Genomic DNA, 12,830 nt, shown 5'->3' with positions numbered 1-12,830 from the left:
AACGAAAGACTTAAACTATGAAACTAAGCTTTAATTTTCAATCAATTCTTCTTCATAAATAAATTTAACTAAATTAGTTGCTCAACACCTCATACATCTAAACGACATAACGGAATGTCAACATTTAATGAACGATTCCCAAGTTACTACATTTCCTTTCGCAATTCACTTGCATTCAACTGCATTTTCATAGCTTGCATTTACTTTAAGGACCTTCTTTATACATACACATAGTTATGTTCGTCCTTCACTGTGCCTGGTTATATCAATTCGAATATAAAAAAAAACCATTCAAATTCAAAATTTTCACATTCCTATCAACAAGTAGTCAAGGAGTAGGTATACTTTGCAATTGTCCATTACCCATTATATATTCAAATATGTCTGAATGGAAATTTTTCCAAGAGACAAACAATATTCTAACCAAGCCTTGAATGAAGCCTTACAATAAATTCAAACAAAAGCCTCAAAAGAAGTATAAAAATTATCCATGTCGTGTCGTGACTAGGCAAAATTTCCAATATTGCGTTCGCAACAGGTCCTCTTTTGTGGACAAGAAAAAGAATAGGTATAGACCATCGCAGGATATGCACTTTATGCAGTTGCAACCGGAAAATAAGCGCGCATAACCTTACACTAACTGAGCTGAAAACCGACCGTTCCGCGTGTGCATTTCACACAAGAAGTCGAGTATATGATTGCAGTCCTTTCTCCAAGTGCACCCAAACAAATATAGGAGGGGCAAGGGAGTGGAGGAGCTTTTTATCCATCAAGAAGAATTATTTTCGATTGAAACGCGAAAAATCCTTATTCCTAGTTCAGAGGCAAATGCAGTTCGAGAGCATTATTGCCGCTAATAACTCTCCTCACGGACCGTTCGTCGTCGCCGTCGTCGCTCGTCGCCGTAGTGTGGTGGTGTGCCAAAGTGCAGTTATATTATCTCAGAAAGGAATCACGTAACATCACACAAACATGTTTATATGAAGAATACTATGCAAGGACCTACACGATAGTGAATTGTGGCAACAAAAAAATAGGGCCTGATGGGCTGCGCGCGTATAAAAGAAACGTGCAGTTCTTTAAGTAGGCCCGACCCGATACTTGACATTGAAATTCAAGCGTTAAAACGAGGTGAAGAACGTTTGTCGTGCGCCAAATAAGAACATAAAAGCTCAGGCTTTTTCCGTTCCGTTACCCCGTACACGAAACTGTTGCATGCCCCTGTATTAATGCGCATCTGAATATATATGTATGCCAAACAAATAATGTCCAGTCTAGTCTATGTACGTTAATTTGTTTCAAATTAATTCATCGTTTTTGGCTTGCATGATAAATGGCGCCCGGTTCAAACCCCAAGAAAATTAAATTAATCAATACAAAATCCAAATAACCACACTTACACAAAGACTGAGTTCAACTTGGAGAATGTTATGGATGATTAATGATTAATTGTGTCGATGATGTGCAGTTATCATTTTCATTATATATCCATTCATATACAAATTTACGTGAATGAGTATGGTACGAGTATAGTGTACCTTCATACCTATTCCATTTATTACTATAGACGGTACTATAGCATAATCACTAATTAAGTCGTAAGCTGTAATTGATAGTGTAGATTTGTATTTTTACCTGAAGGAACATATCACCATCGAGAAGACCATGCTCAAAGGCTCCAAGCTCTCGAGTCCGGTACGCATCATGTGAATGGATGTGCGGCATTAGACCATTCTCCTCTTTGTCCTTATGCATAACAACTGAAATGAGAAATAGACAACAAATAATAAATGTTTGTATGTTATCATTAATGTTTCAGACAAGATAATTAAATAAACGACCACTGGGAATAATATGTAAGTATATATATTTACAATAATAATTGAGATGTGTAAATGGATTATAAAAAAATGAATAATAATATTAATCATAATATAGGTACATGAAAATTAATATAAAATCATTAAACCATAATTGATTTGTGATATTTTATATCAACTGTCGTTTTATTATAATTTTTATTTAATTGGTTTATTATTTTTTTTATTTCTCAATTTGTAAGCACGATATTCATTTGTAACTTGCAAGGTAGAGTTTAATAATGTTTATGCGACGTTTGTTATTGGGCACGCACTCTTTGAAGAATGTAAAATAATGTAGGTATATTTCAGTAAAACAAGGATTACATTTTGGTATTTATTATGAAGTCACCTTTCCATAGTTTTTAACATTTCTTAAAAATGGGTCTGTAGCTAAGTGGATAAAAGAGCTTCTTTTGAATGAGGACTGCACCAAGAAAACTAAATGAAGCAGAAATCCAAGGAAGTATCCTGATTTCATCTAAACATTTTAGTAATTTAACGATATTCTCCAAAAAAGCGATTTGTTTGTAAAAAAGTCCTAAAATATATGAACAAATCTTATAGGTAGGTACTCCATAAACTTAAAATTTGGAAAAACATCAAGTAATTCTTTAAATTATTATCAGGAAATGAGCACATGTTAAAATTTTTAAGAAGAAACCTTGAGTCAATTAGATGTTATATTCCAAAAAAACAGCATTTTCTATTTTTTTAACATTCGGCAAATAGTTTTAAGTGGGGTTCAGATACGGCTGAAAACATGTTATTTGAGGTCCAGAAAAAAACCTAAAAAGTTTTGTAGTTTTTATTTTGCTTCATTTAAGTAACTGTAATATTATTGAAATTAATGAGAAGAATTGCAACGATGGTCTTGATTCAGTTTTTAATAGTTTGGTTCACGCGGGGAGCCACAAATTTGAAGAGTGTCATCAGGTTGGGCGTCTGATAATCTCGAACGATATTTGTTCGAAAGACGATTTGCTTGTATGTGTCGAGCCAAACATAGTAGCTAAGTTGATAGCTAGTTTGTTGCAGTTTTGATATTTTTCTGGAAAATACTTACCCCAAAATTCTTCAAGGGATGCAGTTTTAAACATATGCACTGAAACATCTTCCAGTTAATTCCAATTGTAATGAAGCTTTTAAAAGATCGAATAACTTCCAATACATTCTGCTACTGCAGTGACTTCATAACGCAGTTTAAGGAATTAAGATAGCTTCCCAATCTCTTATTTTACAGCTAATTCGCTTATAAGATCGGAGAGAAAGTTTGAAAACACTGGCAATGTCTTCTTGATTAAAGTTCTTCTTTTTGTATTCAAGAATTGTTGGGAAATGAATAAATTTTTGTTTAGCAATATCTTGTTCGAAAAAATCCAGCTTACGACGAAAAGCGGACACGCTTTGTATATTAAATCACATATTAACTTCCCATTTCCTTGTAACTGAATGTTAAGCTCATTTAAATATTTCAGAATATCTTCTGGAAAAGCCAAAGCAAGTACATTGCGCTCTTTTGTTATGAACTCAATAAGCTTAATTGCTTCCGTCGTATCCAAGTTTTGCAAGATGTAGATAACTTGTTCTTTAAGCATCGAGAATCAATAACATGACCTTAACTTGGCCAACGAATATTGTTGTGTTGCAGTAAGTACGAATACGCCGTTTCACATTCAGAAAAAAAATATTTTTTTGTGGAATTGCTGATGAGTTCTTTCGTAGCGGAGCTTTTAATTGTCACTTTTAACAATAGCTACAGTTTTATTGCATATGAGGCATACTGGAACCACTCGCGTTAGACAATATTGTTCAGTCCAATCGGTCAGAAACTTCCTATTTTCACTGTCCACTTTTTGCATTTTAGGATCCATATTATTGGTACGGATCGTTTTTAAACACGAAAAATTATAAAACATTTGATATCGAACGAAAGCTCCGTAATATAAGATCTCACAGAGAATTATACCTACAAAAAAGGGATTATTTAAATTTTTGATGGCAATTTAATTTATTAGTCTGTGGATACGTACTTAGCCACGTAGTTAGTTGCAAACAACTAGCTTCCTTGTGCGTTAGAGAACCATTTTTTTAATTGTGTTTAAATTTAAATACATATTTTATTAAATCGGTAGAATGGCTAAGTTTGACCTTTCGTCGTTCCGCGGTCCTTCCTATGACCTTTTGGAAACGGAACGCAGTCCACCTGTTGCTGACCACTGACTGACTGATGTTATAAGCTTAGCTTTTGAAGGTATTTTGCTGTGGATGCTCTAGAATTAATATTTAAACATGAATTTCAAGTATATGAATGTTTTAAAAACAGCACAAGTGACAGTTTCGGTAAACTAATAGCTTAGACCGAGAGCTTATGGCTAATTTTTGGCGTAAAAGAAACCCAGTTGATATTAAAGTTGTAGGTAGTCTTAGTAAAGGTGATAACAGAAATGTTCGTCTGCCGGCACGTAGTGGCAGCGTTTTTGAGAAAGAGTGCATCAAATGTATAACTTATCCGAAAATTGAAATAGGGAGAGAAACAACTTCAAAAGCATTGCATCTTGACGCCTACGACTTGCTGATCTCAAATTTGATTTTGCCAAACGTGAAGGTGGCCGCATTTGTCATGCAGAGGTCGCCGAAATCGTTTTTGTGTTTGGCATTTTTTTTTTTAAGGAAACCACTTGAGATTGTTCGCATTCGAAAGTCCTTGACTTCCTGAGTTCGAATATGCAAATAATATTTGCAAATAATACCAACTGCTTTTCTTTCACGCCAAAAATTAGCTCGAATCAGCTGGACTTGATGGTTTCACTGGCATAGATATTCATCACTTGAAAAATCGTTTTAGTATCTTACTTTGTTTTCGTAAATTCTTATTCAAGAAGTTTTTATTTCAAATGATATAAAGTTGAAACACAAGAACTTGTAGTGATAGACTGATTTCAAGTCGTTTTCAAACTAGTGCCACATCAATATTTAAAAAACCTTAAATAAGGTTTAAAATCATTGCCAGCTATATAACCTTGTTGACTAGTGTTATTTAAAAGGACAACTTCATTTACAACAGCGATAAAAAAACTTGACATCAAAATGTTTTGTTTGTTCATAAATAGTTTTGTAGATGTTAGTTTTACCAAAAAAACTAATTTTTGAACTTTAAAAGTCAGAGGAATTGTACACAAAAAAAGTTAACATTTATCTGCTCTGCATTGCATTGTATTAAAACATTGAGTATATTCCATATTTCTAGCTTTGACAGTTAAAAGAGGCAAAATATTAAACAGGATATTCCGCTCAGCTTTGACCATTTACCAGTAATGGACTTACACCAGTATTTTTTTAATTTAGTTAAGAGATTATTAATATCCTAAACATTTTTACATTTAAGCACAGTGCAAGCGTCAGAATTTCAGGATTTAAAAGAAGATACGTGTGCACATTAGGTTTTACAGTTTTGAATATTATAATGGGAAGGGAAGACAGAGTTAGATAGAGTATTCCAGATTCTCCGTGTGCGGTTAAAAAAAAGAATCACTGTGTTTGAAACTATGTACCTCTAAAATTAAGCCCAATACCAAACCTGGAAGTATAAGTATTATGGCTGAAATGTTTGAAGGTTGAATGAAACTTGCTTATTCCACAGAGTAATGTTTGTAAAATGTCCGTAAAATAACGAAAGGCATGAGACATTTCAGTGGTGTTCGAGCGATGTATGTAAGAGTTTTCGTTATAGCCCTTTACGTGGATTATATCCAAGACTTAAACTTGAGTTATTTTAACCTGTCCAAATAAGGGACTTATATTCAAGCTTTGATGAAGGAAATTTTTTGCAAAGTCGCAGAAATCCTAAGCACCTAGAAGTATCTTTGGCACTACAGAGTATTAAAAGTTGATTAGTGACTTTCATGGAAGCATTAAGCATTAAATTTACACCAGTAATAATTTAGCATTGGACAATGCTGTCAACATCGGAATTCAATAGCTTTTTATACGCTGCCGTTTAAGTTCTACATTCAAAAGACAATAACGTAAATCTAGAAAAGAATATGAAAGGCTGAGGGCATTGTCTTCAGCGGAATAGTTTAATGGATTAAAAGAGACCTGAAAGAGACAGTTACTGAATATAAGGAAGAGTTTTGTAGACAAAACAAAGTCAGAGAGGTCTAGACTTGAAACCATCGAATACAACTTAATGTGTTGAACGGTTGCAAAAGCAGATTCTTATACTTTCAGTGTCCAAATTCAATATTAAAAGCGCGAATTTTCGATGGGAGAGCTTGTAACCAATCTCTATTAAATTCTTTTGAAATATCAAGTACAATGATCTTACTCTCTCGAAAAAAATAAAAATATGTGTTCCACTGTTCGGTAAGATAAACCATCAAATCAAAGCTATACCGCTGTTCATTAAAAAGCTTCAATTTTCGAGTAATTTCTCAGCTGATGATTGATCATTTTACGGTAGTTAGAGCAGAAGGAGAATTCGCCTTAAGTTAAGAATAGGAATAGGAAAGCTGCAGTGGTATAGCGACGAATCGCAAAAAGTAGCCCCAAATCACCGCCCGTTCGAATGATGTTATATTCTATACAGTAAGCCATAAATTATGTCTTTTAAGTGAATATAGAAACGAATATATTCAAAATGAAAATTCTTTATTTTATTAACGTTTTATGATTTCTAGGTTTTGCTTAAGTTAACATCTGAATCATATTTTCCATTCAATAAATTCAAACAAAAAATAGGTGACAAAATGTAAATTGAATTAATCTATAACCAAATGTGTTATAAACGGTGACTTTTTAAGAGCTTGAGAGCTTGACAATTACTTTTTGAAGATAATTTCATTTAAATGTTGACCGCGGCTGCATCTTAGGTGGTCCATTCGAAAAGTCCAATTTTTGGTAACTTTTTCGAGCATTTAGGCCGGAATAGCCCGAATTTCTTCGGAAATATTGTCTTCCAAAGCTGGAATAGTTGCTGGCTTATTTGTGTAGACTTAAGACTTGACGTAGCCCCACAAAAAATAGTCTAAAGGCGTCAAATCGCATGATCTTGGTGGCCAACTTACCGGTCCATTCCTTGAGATGAATTGTTCTCCGAAGTTTTCCCTCAAAATGGCCATAGAATCGCGAGCTGTGTGGCATGTAGCGCCATCTTGTTGAAACCACATGTCAACCAAGTTCAGTTCTTCCATTTTTGGCAACAAAAAGTTTGTTAGCATTGAACGATAGCGATCGCCATTCACCGTAACGTTGCGTCCAACAGCATCTTTGAAAAAATACGGTCCAATGATTCCACCAGCGTACAAACCACACCAAACAGTGCATTTTTCGGGATGCATGGGCAGTTCTTGAACGGCTTCTGATTTCTCTTCACTCCAAATGTGGCAATTTTGCTTATTTACGTAGCCATTCAACCAGAAATGAGCCTCATCGCTGAACAAAATTTGTCGATAAAAAAGCGTATTTTCTGCCAACTTTTCTAGGGCCCATTCACTGAAAATTCGACGTTGTGGCAGATCATTCGGCTTCAGTTCTTGCATGAGCTGTATTTTATACGGTTTTACACCAAGATCTTTGCGTAAAATCTTCCATGTGGTCGAATAACACAAACCCAATTGCTACGAACGGCGACGAATCGACATTTCACGGTCTTCAGCAACACTCTCAGAAAGAGACGCAATATTCTCTTCTGTACGCACTGTACGCATTCGTGTGGTTGGTTTAATGTCCAATAAAGTAAACTGAGTGCGAAACTTGGTCACAATCGCATTAATTGTTTGCTCACTTGGTCGATTATGTAGACCATAAAGCGTAAAGCGCGAAACACATTTCGAACCGAACACTTATTTTGGTAATAAAATTCAATGATTTGCAAGCGTTGCTCGTTAGTAAGTCTATTCATGATGAAATGTCAAAGCATACTGAGTATCTTTTTCTTTGACACCATGTCTGAAATCCCGCGTGATCTGTCAAATACTAATCCATGAAAATCCTAACCTCAAAAAAATCACAAGCGGTTTCTAAATTTCTCTAAAAATATGAATATTTTTGAAATCATTTGTTCTTTTTGTTAATTACTGAACTGAACAAGAAAAAACCTGATGTTTTGAACAGTGAATGAAAGAAAGACCATTTTATCAGCTCGATAGCAATTATTTGTGCGCTTGGTCTGACGGTTAATATTTTAACTTCGCTATCCATTGAAAATTGCGTTATAAGTCTATATGAGCCTGTATGTCTAGATCCCTCAAATTTTATTTATCCTTTAATGTGTTCTAACGGGGCAAAGCGGGAATAGGCGTAGAGTAGAGCCATATGAAAAATAATCTCATACTATTAGCTTAGACCTTTGGGGTAGATGTTTGAACGCTGCTGTGAGCTCTTCTGCAATAAATAATGATTTCTATCGCTGACAGGCTATACTGATCGTTACGAAACTAAAGAAGGTAAAAACCATAAAAAATAAAAGAAACAAAAAACTTAGGGTAAATTATGAAAAAGTATATTCCGCAAAACTAATTTACGCATTCTTCTCTCATTCCAAAAAAGAAGTTAAAAGTATAAAACAAAACAAATATGTACAATATTCATACCACACAAATAAACTAGACGGTCAGGCGCCGCGTCGCGCCGAGTCACTTCGTCGGTCGTCCGTCAACCCTATGCCCTATATCAGACTTATCTAGAATCAATTTGACCATTTGGCAGTTTTGGCTAGCACCGCGGGTCGAATTGAAAATAAAACGGATTTTATTACTGCCTTTAGTACCCTCTATATAGCTCATTTTCTTTTGTTTAATGTTTTGTAGAATTCAATTACAAACAAAGGACGAAATGGAAGAAACAAAAATATAACTCAAATTAATGCGATAGCAGGACGAAAACAAAAAGAAATAGAAATTTTACTTATATCTAAAAATGTACCCTTTTTTAATGAATTGTATGTTTTTTTTGTTTCCATGTAAGGTACCTGCTATATGTATTGTAATGTTGATGTGGTTTGGGCTTCTTATTTTGTGGCTTTTGGCATAACCTCAACGTGCGTGTCATTTCAACGTGAAAAGGACACACATAATTCATAATTTAATTAGAGTAAGTTTCACGTACTCACTAAATATAACCTCTAGATTGTACTAAACCAAGACCTATTATAGGAGCTTACAGCCTTTAGAGGGTGTTGTTGATTTACTTATAAGGCCCAGGATTTGCTTTTCACTTCAGAACTTGTATAGAACTCGTACGAAGCTTCCATTTTAAGTTCACATGAAGAAAAATATTGTAACCTCTGTATAATGGTGCGGTGGTGGTGATGCAGATAGTTTTAATTTATTGTTCACTTGTGAAACAATGAAATGTGATATATGTTAAGGTAGCCTTTGTTAACCGTCCAGGGTTAAGAATTATGGGGTTTTGTTTAGGAAAATGAAAAACATAAGTGTTGCTATGATATCACTAATTCTACTTGAGGTAATTATTAAAAAATATATAAAAACAAAACACATTAAAAGCCTATCCTTATACCAAATTAAAGTGAAAAGCTGGGACTTTCCATTGCCATTGCCGTCTACTTAGAACATTATAAAGATTAATCAAAAACATTTGCAAGCGAATTGTGACATTAAACAAAAACGAAAACAGTGAAACAAATGCTATAGTAAGTAAAACAATTAAGGCCAATATAGCAAGGCAGATTTCTATACCATCAGGCCCCAGTACTTTACACCTTGTATATACTGTACCTACTTTGACGGTTCGAACTCGAAATCACTTGGTCTTTTCGTTCTCAACAATTCAAAGCAAATTAATATTTCAAAAAAGTACCTGTCATCACGTTAAGTGTAAGGCAGGTGTTAAGGTTGTATTTGGAAATGCTCGGGTGTCACGATTATTTCTAATGTGAAATTTATTGAAAAATAGATCTTAAAATAATTTCAGTAATGGAGTAGAATCCGAAAGCATTTGGAATTTTGAATTTGAATTCTCTTAAGGGGACAAGAAGTGTCATATAAAAACTTCTTTAATTTAATTGCTTGATTTTTCTAAAATTTATAGGCGATTTATTAGGCTCTCAAATAGGATGGTCTAGCAATGCCTAAATTTCACTAACGATATGTTGATCAGGTAATATTGTTCTATTAAATTTTAGGTCTTCGAATTTTTTCACGAGCATAGAGCAACTTAAGCTCAGATAAAAAAGTAAAATATTGAAACTAAAAAGTAAATATAAAAGCCTTTTACATTTGTCGAGAAATAGTTTCAAATCTAAGGCGGGCATTGTGTTAATGAACATTATAAAGGGTTTTTAAATTTGCGCGGGTAGACTTTGGACTTTTTTTTAAAAATACGTTAGTGAGGCGGCCACTGTCAACTGCCAGCGCTACATAACGATGATAACTAATTTCTCATGGCCTTTATTAAACCATATGGACCAGGTCGGCGCGTGCAACTTACTACGCAGCAAACGCCACGATTGACATTTTAGATGAACGATTTGAAGTTATATCTCGCAGGGTTGATGTGAATTGGCCACCAAGGTCATGCGATTTGACCTCGCTAGACTTTTTAATGTGTGTATTCTTGAAGTCGACCGATACCCTTAAGGTGAACATAACAGAGGCCATCGCCTAAATATGTACTTAATATCGAAAACAATATTTTTAATTTTTAAAAGCTTTTTGAGTGGTAAGAAAATTTTTACTAAGTTTTAGTATTTTTTTTTTGTAAAAAAAACTGTCAATCCGATTTTTCTCAAAATTTTTCTTAATGTTGAAAACAATATTTCTTATATGAAAAAAATAGTTTAAAACCAATGTCTCAAAGTTTTGAAAAGATATTTGAGTCGAAAATCCACTTTTACCAACTTTTATTAATTTTTTTGTTAAGGTTTTTATTTTTTGTATAAAAACTGTCATTTCGATTTTTTTCAAAGTTTTCAGAATGTTAAAAACAATATTTCTTATAAGTTAAAATTAGTTGGAAGTCATAATCTCAAATTTTTGAAAAGATATTTTTGTGGAAAATCAATTTTTACCAACTTTTGTTAAATTTTCTTTTAAGTTTTTATTTTCTGTAAAAAAACAGTCAATTTGATTTTTCTCCAAATTTTACTCTATATTGACAACAATATTTTTAATAGATAAAAGTAGTTTAAAGCTAATATCTCAGAGTTTTGAAAAGGTATTTGAGTGGAAAATCAATTTTAACCAACTTTTATTATTTTTTTTGGTTAGGTTTTTATTTTTTGTAAAAACTCTGTCGATTTGATTTTTCTCAAAATTTTTCAACAACAATATTTCTTATAAACTTAAATAAGTTGAAAGCCAAAATCTCAAATTTTTGAAAAGACATTTGAATTCGATTTCTCTCAAAACTTTACCAGATGTTAAAAACTTTAGTTTTCGTTGCACAAAATTGTTTTGGAGATACAATCATTTTGTATTTGTAAAATATTAGAGGTGACACATTTTTTTTCTCAGTTTTTCGATTTATAAAAAAACCGTGAGTTGGATTTTTTTTTTCAAAAAAAACTTTTTTGGTATCACATTACAATATTTTATATAGCGTTTTTGGTTCGTTAGATATTTAAGGCTAACCAAAATGTTCACCTTTTTTTAAACTGCTATGGTAAAAAAACCGCCCTTTCTGCGTTTTTATCTGTATTACAAAATTTATTTGATGTCGATATCTCTTCTGGTTCTTAAGCTATAGACAACGAAAAAAACGTCCCGAACGTACGGACATACGAGAAAAAAATCTTTTATTTCGACTCTACGGACCTTGAAACGTCGAGAAATGTCAAATTTTTCAATTTGACAAATCGGCATTAAAATAACTTCCTATGGGAAGGTAATAAATTTGTTAATACCTTACACACTGCTTGCTTTGGTCTATTTTAACATTTTCCCGCCTTCATTGAAAAACCCTTTAGTTGCATAAATTCATGTAGGCAGATATTTTATTTTGTCTTTTAAAAAAAGGCAAACTATTCGTTTGGACATTATGTCCTTTCAAGAACCTATAATCAATTTATCATATTTCGCAAAAGACATAAGGACAAACATTAAATATTATTAATTGATAAGATGTCAGAAATGCACATACAGTGAGTGCCATTAATATTCGTTTTTTTTTTGTTTCTTTCCATAAAAACACTTTACTTTTCACTTTAAACTATAAATATTTTATACTTAATAATTTCAATATATAGCTATGTATACATTTTTCAATTAAAATAGCAAATTAACTAAATAAAATTAAATTAACTTAATTAATCTTTCTTGCCATTGATTTTAATTTTTTGTTGCAAACCCTTGATTGGATTAAATTCCGTCACTTGGGCATATATTTTATAAATTTTGTAAGGTATTCGATGCCTATTTTTATCCATTCTTCTTGAACCCGTTGTTTTAGTGTACTTATTGACGAAACAGGGTTTTCGCGAACTCGACGGTCCAATTCATCCAACACATTCTCGATTGGGTTAAGTTCTGGAGATTGTGGAGTTGTTTGGATAACTTTTGGAGAGTTATAGAGAAGCCATTCAGTTACATCATGAGTGTTGTGCTTCGGGTCATTGTTCTGGTAAAATTTGAAATTCCTTAAAATGCCCATTTTCTCAGCACTTTGCCTTAAATTTTCTTTTAGGATCCTCAAATAGAATTCTTTATTCAATATACCGTCGATGAATACTAAATTTCCCATGCCTCTTGCCGAAATGCACTCCCAAACCATGAGTTCCTGCTTTTAAGCTCTTTTTTGGCTTGCGCCACACCATAACTCTACCAACCGATCCAAAGAGGTTGTACTTACTCTCGTCAGCAAATATTTCACCATCCCACCAAATAGCATCCTTATTTTTGTGTTCCCTCGCAAATTTGATCCGAATTTGCCTGATGCGCATATTGACAAATGTTTTTTTCGGGCAACACGACCATTGTAGCCATTTGTCTTTATGGTTCGGCGTACTGT

The 12,830-nt window shown here is 33.3% G+C and overlaps 1 protein-coding gene across 2 annotated transcripts in view; it reads right to left on the bottom strand.

Annotated features, from left to right (window-relative positions):
• LOC129943239 (uncharacterized) overlaps nucleotides 1-12,830 on the bottom strand; it is a 129,861-nt gene that overhangs the window by 29,680 nt on the left and 87,351 nt on the right. For both annotated transcript variants that reach the window (XM_056052542.1, XM_056052543.1), the window contains exon 4: nucleotides 1,636-1,760. In XM_056052542.1, the coding sequence (XP_055908517.1) occupies nucleotides 1,636-1,760 (125 nt within the window). The remainder of the gene's footprint in view (nucleotides 1-1,635; nucleotides 1,761-12,830) is intronic.

The sequence above is a fragment of the Eupeodes corollae genome, chromosome 1, assembly GCF_945859685.1.
Source record: "Eupeodes corollae chromosome 1, idEupCoro1.1, whole genome shotgun sequence".
Classification (NCBI taxonomy): domain Eukaryota; kingdom Metazoa; phylum Arthropoda; class Insecta; order Diptera; family Syrphidae; genus Eupeodes; species Eupeodes corollae.
This window is presented reverse-complemented; position numbering and strand designations above follow the sequence as displayed.